This window comes from Pituophis catenifer, unplaced genomic scaffold (genome assembly GCF_029215685.1).
Source record: "Pituophis catenifer annectens isolate HBS135680 unplaced genomic scaffold, rPitCat1.0.hap2 SCAF_6, whole genome shotgun sequence".
In the NCBI taxonomy this organism is placed as follows: domain Eukaryota; kingdom Metazoa; phylum Chordata; class Lepidosauria; order Squamata; family Colubridae; genus Pituophis; species Pituophis catenifer.
Window position 1 is genome coordinate 73030804 of NW_027256886.1, and position 11860 is coordinate 73042663.

Sequence of the window (11860 nt, forward strand, 5' to 3'; positions counted from 1 at the left end):
CCTGTGTCTTGTGATTTATAAGAATTTAATTGAAATATTTATTGCAGTGAAATATTTATTACAGTAATTTAGTGGGGAAATAATATATGAGAAAGCATATATATATATATACATACATATATATATACATACATACATATAAATATATACATATATATATATATGTATACATACATACATACATAATTTCAATCATGTAGTTAAACCATTAGTCCACAAATTTTCAATAGTATTTTGAAGATGCATTTTAATGTGTGTCTAATAACAGCACATATGAATATACACATAAAGCAATTGCAAAAAATAATGGAACTATAATAAGGTTTATGCAAAATATATTAGTATTGTTGTTTAGATCTGACAGAGTGATTAGTACTGCAATAGCACTTAACACTTAGACATATATATCGCTTCACAGTGCTTTACAGCCCTCTCTATGCGGTTACAGTCAGCATATTGCCCCCAGCAATCTGGGTCATTTTACCCACCTCGGAAGGATGGAAGGCTGAGTCAACCTTGAACCTGGTGAGATTAGAACTGCCAAACTGCTGGCAGCCGGTGATCAGCAGAAATACAGTACTGCATTCTAACTACTGTGCCACCACTGCTCTTGTGTCATAACTTGTGTCAGCAGAATGAATCCTAATATATTTCTTCCACTCCAGAATTTTGGAGTCGCAACAGATTTGAGATTTGGGCTGTTAGGCGAGGGAAAGAAATTCCAATGAATAGAATGAAGGAACATACAACTTGAATGTTGCTGATAGGCCTCTGCCCAACTAGGTGGAAACAATAGTGTACAGTAGGGGTGTCAAGGCCCATGGGCCGAATCCAGCCTGTGGGGTGCTTAAATCTGGCCCACAGGACTAGCCTGGAAATAGCAAAGGACCAGCCCATGGTGCCTCTGGCAGCCAAAGCGGCGTGAAACTTTACTGATTTTCTTTCCAAGATACCTATTTTACTGGGATTTTTTTCACTATTGCACTATTTTCCATCATTGGAGGTAGAGGGTTTCATCCCAGCTTTCAAACTGCTCAAACAAGGACTGCAACATTTTAGTGCTGTAGACCAGTGGTGTCAAACTGGATTTCTTCAAGGGCCGGATCAGCATTGTAGGGTGCTGTGGGCTGGCCAGGGGGGGTGACAGGATGGGATGGACGCCTGCTGGCCAAAATGGGACACCCGGCGGGGGGGTCATAAAATAGGTATCTTGGAAAGAAAATCAGTAAAAGGTTTCACATTTGTGATGTCTGGTGTGTCAAGAAACCAGTATATTTTAATATTTACTTTATTAATATATAGACTAGTGGACAGTAAATATTTGTACATGAGCAAACCAGCAATTGTCAATGACAGCAGAAATACTCCAGGGTGCCCAGGTAGAGTTTGAGAGAGAGCTAGAATTAGGTTGCATCACTATACAATCTTGGTTGTGGAAAACTAGGATACAGAAACAGGAACCCCTCCCCCATATGATTCTGGACCACAGCTATTTTGGGGGTGGGGATGAGTTTATGATGCTTCTGTAAGCTAATGGCAGTTAACTGATTGCTTTCTCACTTGTAAAACTAGACTTGCCCATCTTCCATAATTCAGTTTTGAAAACCAAGGCATTCTTCTTTTCTCCGGCCATTGATATTATCTGATGCATTTGCTACTGTATTGATTTTTCATTCTCTCGTTTTTATTTTTGTATTTCGGTTTGTGATTCTTAGATGAGAAACAGTACTCAAGCATGATGATTTAGCAAACATAAATGTATTAAGATAAAAAACTGGGCATGAAATAATAAAATACCTAGATTGATCAGTAGGACAATCAAATATAATCCATTATCTAATTAAATACTCAAAGATGGCTAGTGAACTTTTTTTTTGGCACAAACAAGGGTTTCATTAAACAGGACAGGCATTGTTTCAAGAAATATATGGTATATTTCATTATGTCCCAATTTTTTTCAAAGGAGGAACACATTTTTTCATGTTTTAAGAAGGTAAAGTTGACAAATGTGGTATGAGGCACTGGTATGGTGGCATTTCAGACTTTATATTTCAATGGCTTTATTAACTACATTGTACAAAAAAAAACATTTATACTTTAATCCAGTGTTTCTCACACTTGGCAATTTTAAGATGTTTGGCAACTTCTAAGATAGGAACTGGGGAATTCTGGGAATTGAAGATCAGAGTTTGCCAAGTGTGAGAAACACTTCTAAACTGCTTTGCTAGGCTCCGCTTGAAGGAGAAGGATGTTGAAGCGGAGTTACCAAGAGACTGAAATCCAAGTCATAAGTGATTAGTCAAAGTTGATGGCTGCAGCCCTAGTCACCTTGATTCAGACAAACTGTCGCTTGGATTCAGAGTCTCTGATTTGCCTACGCTGCTCTGAATGAAGATTGTTGAACCTTCCTATCAGATTCTAAATCTTATTTTGCACTGTAAAGGCCTCAGGAACATTTTCACAAAAATCATTACAGATAGTCATCTACTTACAACCACAATTGAGCCCAATTTTTTCCCCCTAAGGGAGACAATTGTTAAGTGAGGTTTGCCCCATTCTACAACCTTCCTTGCCACAGTTTTTAAGTGAAACAATGCTGCTCAATTAGTAACACGATTGTTAAGTGAATCTGCCTCCCCCATTGACTTCGCTCATCAGAAGTTTGGGGGATCACATAATCCCGGGACATTGCACTTGTCATAAATATGAGTCAGTTGCCACGTGTCTGAATTTTGTTCACGTGACCATGGGGAAGTTGCAACTGTCATTAAGTGTGAAAAACAGACATAAGTCACTTTTTTTCAGTGCATTGTAACTTCCGTTACTAAATGAACTGCTTTCAGTGCCATTGTAACTTCAAACGGCCACTAAATGAACTCTTGTAACTGGAGGACTGTCTGTACTGAATACTTAGGAAATAACTAAGCTGTGATGTACAAAGCATCAGCAGGGCTCCTGGAGAGCCCCAGGTTGGAAAAAACGAAACTGTAATAAGCTTCCTAGCAGCTCAGGTGAGCAAACTTTCCCTTTTAGCCCTCTTCCGGTGACCGTCCATCTTTTTGCAAACAAACTCTAGTCTGGCAACCCTAAACCAGGAAGCACACCTCAGTAAGAGTGACACACCCATCCTCCTCACATTAAGCAGAGCACATCACTCAGGATCGGTTGAATACAGGTAGTCCTCAACTTACAACGGTTCCTTTAGTGACTGTTCAAAGTTAATGGCACTGAAAAAAAGTGACATATGACCATTATTCAGAGTTACAGCCTTTGCGGCCACCCCCCCCCCCCAGGATCACTTGATCAAAATTCAGATGCTTGGCAACTGGTTCATTGTTACAACGGTTGCTGTATCCCATGGCCACGTGATCCCCTTTTGCGACCGTCCGACAAGCAAAGTCAATAGGAAAACCCGATTCACTTAACAAACAGGTTACCAGCTCATCAACTGCAGTGATTCATTTGACAACCGTGGCAAGAAAGGTCATAAAACAGGGCAAAAACCCACTTCAGAATCAATTAGATAACTGTAAAAGATATTAAAGATTTTGAAAAGAAATACAAACATTCCGCATTAGAGCTGGAGGACATTAAAGCCGCATATGAAGACTTTAAAGGCAATATGGACAAAATCATGGAGTCTGTGCTATGTCTTGATTATACAGGTGAACCAAGAATAAAACAGTTTATTCAACATGCTATTGATTCTGGAGAACTTCCATCTTATAAATCCTTTGTAAATGACTCTAAGAGAAAGAGAAATGCAAGAAAAAGGAGGGTATGTTTAACCGGTGATAAGATTTATTAATAAAGATTGTAACACTAAATACTATTCTAAGTATATCAGTGTATCTTTATATTATAATCCTCATGTTTTTAAATCAAGGTGGAATTGTTGAAAGTGACTAATCCCCTTATCTTTTGTACTATCTTACATTAGTGTCTCGATAACAACATAGAACAACATATTTTTTTTTCATTTTTTTTCATTTTATTTAATTTGTATACTGCCCTACTCCCGAAGGACTCAGGGCGGTGAACAGGCACAGAATAAAACACGTAAAATACAAAAATTAAGAACAGAACATATATAACATATAAAATAACATATTGTATGTTATTTTAATTTTCGGCTGTTCACCGCCCTGAGTCCCTTCGGGGAGAAGGGCGGGATAGATAGATAGATAGATAGATAGATAGATAGATAGATAGATAGATAGATAGATAGATAGATAGATAGATAGATAGATAGATAGATAGATAGATAGATAGATAACAGAAACGGTTGGGGTTGGGGGGTACGTCGGTCGTAAGTCGAGGACTACCTGTAGTTGGCGCGCACGCGCGCCTCTACCTATTTCTCTATCTCTACGCGTTCACGCTCACCGGGTCCTTCGGTATCCTTGATTCCCTTTTGTTTGCGACATCTCCTGACCCGCGCCGTAAAATAAAAGGTGGAGGCGGGGGCGGAGGAGACCACGACCGGCGGGAAAGCCCGGCGCGTGCGCGCTGCGGGGCGGCATTCGCGCGTGCGCACAAGCGACTGCGGGGGGGTCTGTTCCGCGGGGAAAAAAAACCAAACAACCCACCTAACAAACAAGAAGAAGAAGAAGAAGATGGGTTTGCTGGAGCTGTGCCAGGAGGCCTTCGGTGCGGGCGACCTGTACCAGGTGCTGGGCGTGAGGCCTGAGGCGTCGGCCAATGAGATCCGCCGGGGATACCACAGGGTCTCCCTCCGGGTGCATCCGGACCGGGCTGAGCCGGCTGATAAGGAGCGCTCCACCCGGCATTTCCAGGTAGAGCCGAGCTCCCGGAGTGGGGGGGGGGGGGTCGGTTTATTTTCCCCATTGAGCCTCCCCATTGAGGGGAGGTTGGAGAGGAGAAGTTACTTTGGACCAGTAGGAGGATGGGAGACCACCAGGAAACCCTAGACTGGGAAGTTAAACAAAACACACACGCGCGCATCTTGGAAGAAGCAGGGGCAAATTTGCCTTGAAGAAAGCCGCAAGGATGGCTTGAAGTTGAACTCCTCTTTTAAAAGAGGTGACAAGCCTTGGTTAAACCTCAATGAAAGCTAACCTGGGACGGACCTAGTGGTTAAGTGAAGGAGACTGGATTGGAAAGTTAACACTTCTTCCCGTTCTGTGGTTGAGGATATATTTTTTTTTGGGGGGGGGGAGGGAAGGCAGGTGTAAAATACAAGAAAACCCATGTTAGTTAGTTAGCCAGGGCAACAGTACTACAAAACCCATATTGGCAAAGGCCATACTGCGCGGCCCTCCATGCACCTCTTAGCCTGAGTCAGGGTGGATAAAAATCAATGATTTTTTTAAAAAAATCAGATTTTTTTTATTTAAATCAGATTTTTTTTATTTTTATCGAATTTATTTTAATAAAAAACTTTGGGGGTCAAAATCTATCGTATGATAGTTTTCTATTTAAGATACATAAATAATTTAGTTTATTCAGCATGAAATGGAGCTTAGTTATGTAGCATGAGGCTGTATATTCTGCAACACTGGGACTATCGGGGAGTCAACAGTGGGTCAAAGGAGTAGCAGAGATGACAGTTGCTCTTTAAAAATTATGTTGATTTAAATCAAGCCTTTTTACTAGTGATTTAAATCATGATTTAAATTGTGATTTAAATCAACTTGATTTAAATCAAATCCACCCTGGCCTGAGTACAGAGAAAACCAGCAAGTGGAAACGTTTCCAGTCATTGCATCTTCGGGGAGTAGCCAGAAAGAGGACACCCATTACAAATAACAATGGAGAGAATATAAATAATGGAGGTGTAAGCTAGTGTGGCAATCAGCCTGGGTTGAGATTCTGGAGGGGTCACTATAAACTTTAAACTGACATTCTCTGGCTAGCTTTTGGCTTGATGTAACCTCCCAGGTTCAATTACGTGGTGGCTCGGTGGCTAAGACTTTGAGCTTGTCGATCGAAAGGTCGACAGTTCAGCGGTTCGAATCCCTAGTGCCGCGTAACGGGGTGAGCTCCCATTACCTGTCCCAGCTTCTGCCAACCTAGCAGTTCGAAAGCACATAAAAAATGCAAGTAGAAAAATAGGGACCACCTTTGGTGGGAAGGTAACAGCGTTCTGTGCGCCTTTGGCATTTAGTCATGCCGGCCACATGACCACGGAGATGTCTTTGGACAGCGTTGGCTCTTCGGCTTTGAAACGGAGATGAGCACCGCCTCCTAGAGTCAGGAACAACTAGTCCATATGTGCAAGAAGAACCTTTACCTTTAACCTCCCAGGGCTGGGGGAATGGGGGTGAGGGGGAGGGAAAAAAGTGGAGATGGGACTCCAGCCTCTTTGTGTCAATCCAGGCTTGTGGCATAAAAGAGGTGGGCGGAAGCATCCCAGATAATGCTCAGATTTGTGGTGGAGTATTCTCAGACCCATAAAAGCCTCCTTATTTGAATTATTTGAAAAGGAAGCATGTCCTCTGCGGTTTCTGGCCTGCCAATTCCCATGAGTTAATTTTAAAGGCAAAAGTTTTGGGAACTTGGCTTGCATCCTGTTTTGGACTTATTAGAATTATTAGTATAGTCTTATTAGTATCAGTACCTCTGGTTAAGAACTACTGTGCTATAATGATATGCAGGGCTCTGCCCAGTGGTGAAATCCAAATTTTTTTACTACCGGTTCTGTACAATGGTACAGAAAAATGTGACTTATGATTGGTTTTTCAGTTACATCCTGATGGTCATGTAATGAAAATTCAGGTGCTTGGCAACTGGTTCATATTTATGACCGTTGATGTGTCCCAAGGTCATGTGATCCCCTTTTGTGATTTTCGGTCAGTGGGGAAGCCAGTTTCACTGAACAACCGCATTGCTCACTTATCAACTGCAGTGATTCACTTAAAAACTGTGGCAAGAAAGGTCATAAAACAGGGCAAAGCTCACTTAACAAATGTTTCACTTAACAACAGAAATTTTGGGCTCAATTGTAAGTCAAGGACTACCTGTATTACCATCCTGTGGTTTTGAGGTGTGGCTTTGAATTGTAGGCTGCTTAGAGTTAAATGAAGCAACATAAATGTGCTTACAGTAAATAAATTAAATTGTTGTTTTTTATAAAAAGCTTATACATCTAAAGAACAAACCATCCATATATTTTGAAGATTCAATTGTTTTGTTTTAAAAAGAGTTTAAAAGCTATTACTTTAAATTCTGCTTACTTAGGTAAAGGTAAAGGTTCCCCTCACACATATATGCTAGTCGTTCCCGACTCTAGGGCGTAGTGCTCATCTCCGTTTCTAAGCCGAAGAGCCAGCACTGTCTGAAGACGTCTCCGTGGTCATATGGCCAGCATGACTAAACGCCAAAGATGCACGGAACGCTGTTACCTTCCCACCAAAAGTGGTCCCTATTTTTCTACTTGCATTTTTTACGTGCTTTCGAACTGCTAGGTTGGCAGAAGCTGGGACAAGTAACGGGAGCTCACCCCGTTACGTGGCACTAAGGATTCGAACCGCTGAACTGCCGACCTTTCGATCGACAAGCTCAGCTCTTAGCCACTGAGCCACCGTGTTCCTCACTCTGCTTACTTAGAGTGGCCCAATTACAAATCGATAAGTCTTCAGTAGTAGATTTATTATTAGAAAGAATTATGATAATGTAACATTCTTTATCCTAAAATAGGGAAGAGGCAAGAGGAAGGGAGCAGGCCATTTATTGAATTATTGAGGTTTGTCTGTATTCTCCTAGATCCTGGGTAAGGTTTATAAAATACTAAGTGATGAGGAACAGCGGGCGCTGTATGATCAACAAGGGATCGTGAATGAGGAATCATCTGTATTGACTGAAGATTGTAACTGGGAAGCATACTGGAGATTGCTGTTCAAAAAAGTGGGTTGTTTTTGTTTTTTTTTACTGTATACTAACTATATAATTGAATTGCCAGAATTAGTATTTCCAGGATAACATTTTGTATATATTATAATTGAGTACATTTTGTATAATACATCATTTTATCATGGACTTTTATCATAGCTAAAGCCAATTGCCAGGGTTCTTTTATATAGAATAGAATAGAATAGAATAGAATAGAATAGAATAGAATAGAATAGAATAGAATAGAATAGAATAGAATAGAATAGAATAGAATAGAATAGAATAGAATAGAATAGAATAAGTGTGATTGGACACACAAGGAATTTGTCTTGGTGCATATGCTCCCAGTGTACATAAAAGAAAAGATAAGTTCATTAAGAATCATAAGGTACAATACTTAATGATAGTCATAGGGTACAAATAAGCAATCGAATCATATTAGGAAACAGTCAATATAAATCGTAAGAATACAATTACTTCATTGTTCCCGACATGGGCAGCAAACAAGTTGAATAAAGAAGGCTTAGTAAAAGCTATAATTAAAGAGAAGCAGTTCTGATAATTCTGGAATTTTATATAAATGGCAGAAATTATTAATTTTTAAATCCATTTTTGCCAAAATACAAGTAGCTTGTACTTTTTTACTCTGAGCCCTAAAAATCCTGAAGTTACTAATGAACATGGGCCTTGCATGTGAACTTCCCAGACTTAGAACTCTAGAATCTCCAAATAGAACAGGAAAATATTCAGCTCAAAGCTCACAGGAGTTGCTGCTAAGCAGTGATTACACTGCTGAACTAGGTAAGTTGCTGATTTTACTTAAATTGAGACCGTCTTCTCTGGTCCTAGACTCCACATACAGAATACCTTCTTATTTCATAAAATTTGGTTCAGATGAGCTTGAATGATTGGAAAAGAAAAATCTTTTTAAATAACAGTGAATGTAGAACTTAGTATTTCTAACTTGAGCTTGTTAAAAAAAGTGTTTTAATTTTTTTTTAATCAATTAGATAACTGTAAAAGATATTAAAGATTTTGAAAAGAAATACAAACATTCCGCAGAAGAGCTGGAGGACATTAAAGCCGCATATGAAGACTTTAAAGGCGATATGGACAAAATCATGGAGTCTGTGCTATGTCTTGATTATACAGATGAACCAAGAATAAAACAGATTATTCAACATGCTATTGATTCTGGAGAACTTCCATCTTATAAATCCTTTGTAAATGACTCTAAGAGAAAGAGAAATGCAAGAAAAAGGAGGGTATGTTTAACCGGTGATAAGATTTATTAATAAAGATTGTAACACTAAATATTATTATCTTTATATTATAATCCTCATGTTTTTAAATCAAGGTGGAATTGTTGAAAGTGACTAATCCCCTTATCTTTTGTATTATCTTACATTAGTGACTTTTTAGAAAAGTGTTTCTAAAGCTATGAATATAATAAATCTAAAGTTAGTAGTCAATGACATGTACAGAATATACATATGTGTTTAATTGAAGATTACTAAAACAGTTATTAAGGTTTTGGATTTATTCCTGGGGATTCACTTTATTGTAAATTCATGTGTGGCTTTGGCCAGTTTGACTCAAAGGATGGTTGCTGTGGGAATATTTCCTTAAATGCTAAATAAATTGCAGTTGGTGATTTGGGTTAGGAAAGAAATGGATAATTCATTTCAGTATTGTTGCTGTTTCAGGCAGAAAAGGAAGCTAAAGAGGCAGAAGAATTGGGAGAACAAATGGGACTTGGTGAAGGAGATGATGATCTGAAAGTATTAATTCAAGTAAGGTTATGAAAAGACGCTTAAAGATCAGTGGGGAAAAAATCATTTCTAAACTGATTAAAGAGTCAGTTTAATCTGACTCTTTAATCTGGGAATCTGTTTCTGATCTGTGTAGCATATTTAATTAACAGGCATCTTGATAACAGCTCATGGATGCTATTGTTTTTTCCTTTATCATTTTTAAACAGTAGTTTTAATTTTTTCAGCAAACTTATTTTAAATCTGTACATTTTAAATACTTTTAACGTATATGCTATTGTACAGTTTCTGAATTATTTTGATAAAATGTACACCCTCATGTAATGACCCCAATCTGTTCAATTAATTTTGTCATTAAGCAGAATGGTAGCTAAACTAATCCGTGACTAAGAGAGATACTACAAAGATTGCTGGTTGCTGCCGTCTCATTCAGATAAAGTTTTCTAATGCAGGATTGTCAAACTGGCAGTCTTCACAGGCCATGCCCACCCTGGCTCCGCAGAGGCAAAAAACCATCGTGATACATCACAATATGGCCTGCGATGTGAGCGGGTTTGACACGCCTGCTCTAGTGCATTATGCCAGCGTTGCTCTCACTCATAGAGTATATTCTCAGGTGCAAAAATTTAGTGTAAGTGTGCATTACTAAAAAAAAAAAAAATTACTACCATTTATTACCATATTTGCAAATGGTCACTACCTGAGGTAGTTGCTAAATGAGAAGCTGTAATTCTTTTTATAATAGAAGCTAATATTTTCCATTTTTAACCAGCTTGTTTTTATCCCATTTAACAGAGCAGAATGGATAGTAGAAAAAAAGAAATGGAAGATTTTGTGGCTCAGATGGAAGCAAAGTATGCTAACGTATCCAAAAAAGGAAGAAAGAAAGCAACTGCTAAAAAATGACTGGTTTTATAAATGATCTTCATTTATCCCTAATTTGCAGCACACTTTCAGCAATTACTTGATGTGAAAGAAAAAACACAGCAGGGTTTTTGATACAATTAGCAAATTTCCAGCAAAATAGCTGTGAACGTTTTGGAGGCACAGCTTTTTTGCACGGAAAACTTGATCAAAACCTTACTATACTATATTTCTATAAAATAATATTGTTCGTCTGTTAAGTTGAATGTAAAACCTTTAAATTTTTTTTAAAAAAAGTAAATTGTTAAACTTAAATGTGTTTTCAGAAGTGTATCAGAAATACTATAAATGAAACTTACAGGTATTTGGAAACACTTTGAAATGACGTTAAGTCAATTTTTCATAGGTACAATAGGTAAAGTATTATCGGGACAGTGCCTTCAGTCCAAAATGATGATAGTGCATATGCATCCATAAAGACTCTATATTTTAAACATTTCTAACAACTCTACAAGTAATTTTAACAGTGCTGCATGAACTGAAATCTTTATTGGTGTTAATGCAACGAGATTGAGATCTAGAAGAGAAAGTTTCTTAAAAGCAATTAATATGAAATTGTATCAATATTTGTGCGGGTTTGAATTCTCTAGATATGTCTGACGTAAAAAGGGGTGAGGATCAGTCTTTGAATATCTTACCCCTCAAATTCCATTCTGGAAAAGATGCTGGCTGTGGCAAAACCCATATCCAACCAGTTTGACAGGCTCAAACCCAGGCTGGCCGGGATGGGGAAAGTAATACTTATCTTTCTAATCATATCTCTTACAATATCTCTTACAAGCATAAAACAAAATTATGCCCAGTCAATACAAACGTGGCAAAACTCTTACTGTAAGATCCGAGGGTCGGCAGGTTGAGAGCAATATAGGAATGACAACTGTTGTAAAAGCAAAAACAATGCACTGGAAGATTGCATAATTAACAGGTCAGCTACTCAAATTGCAATTCCAGTATTTTCTGAGCATAAAAATCAATCTGATTTTGAACAGAATTATTTCTTATGGCTACCTAATCTAATAGACTGGCATCAGTCTGCAGCATGCTAGAAACTGGACCATGAAAACAAGCGAAGCCCCATTCGTGGGATGTAAGAATGGGTCCCTGATGCCCAAAGGGTTGGGGGGGGGCGCTGTAATAGATTCTGGATGACCTACAACAGGGGTCCCCAACCCCAGGTTAGTGGACCAACACCAGTCTACGGCATGCCAGAAACCAGGCCGTGCGAACAAGCAAAGCCCAAAAGGTTGCGGCTTGCTGACCTACAATATCAGAATATATAATACAATCTCAAAATATATAATGGCAGCAAAAGT

The 11860-nt window shown here is 38.7% G+C and overlaps 1 protein-coding gene across 1 annotated transcript; it reads left to right on the forward strand.

Annotated features, from left to right (window-relative positions):
• Positions 1 to 4572: 4572 nt before the first annotated feature.
• DNAJC9 (DnaJ heat shock protein family (Hsp40) member C9) lies at positions 4573 to 10659 on the forward strand. Its single transcript, XM_070945810.1, has 5 exons — positions 4573 to 4796; positions 7726 to 7866; positions 8862 to 9116; positions 9558 to 9644; positions 10419 to 10659. The coding sequence occupies exons 1-5, from the start codon at positions 4617 to 4619 to the stop codon at positions 10527 to 10529; spliced, it is 774 nt and encodes a 257-aa protein (XP_070801911.1). The 5' UTR covers positions 4573 to 4616; the 3' UTR covers positions 10530 to 10659.
• The last annotated feature ends 1201 nt before the right edge of the window (positions 10660 to 11860 follow it).

Bases quoted from the DNA above. Each gene is read 5' to 3' on its own strand.
- DNAJC9 (XM_070945810.1), top strand. From the start codon at position 4,617: ATGGGTTTGCTGGAGCTGTGCCAGGAGGCCTTCGGTGCGGGCGACCTG. The intron at 7,867-8,861 runs GTGGGTTGTTTT...TTAATCAATTAG, and splicing joins GGAGATTGCTGTTCAAAAAA to ATAACTGTAAAAGATATTAA. The intron at 9,117-9,557 runs GTATGTTTAACC...TTGCTGTTTCAG, and splicing joins GAAATGCAAGAAAAAGGAGG to GCAGAAAAGGAAGCTAAAGA.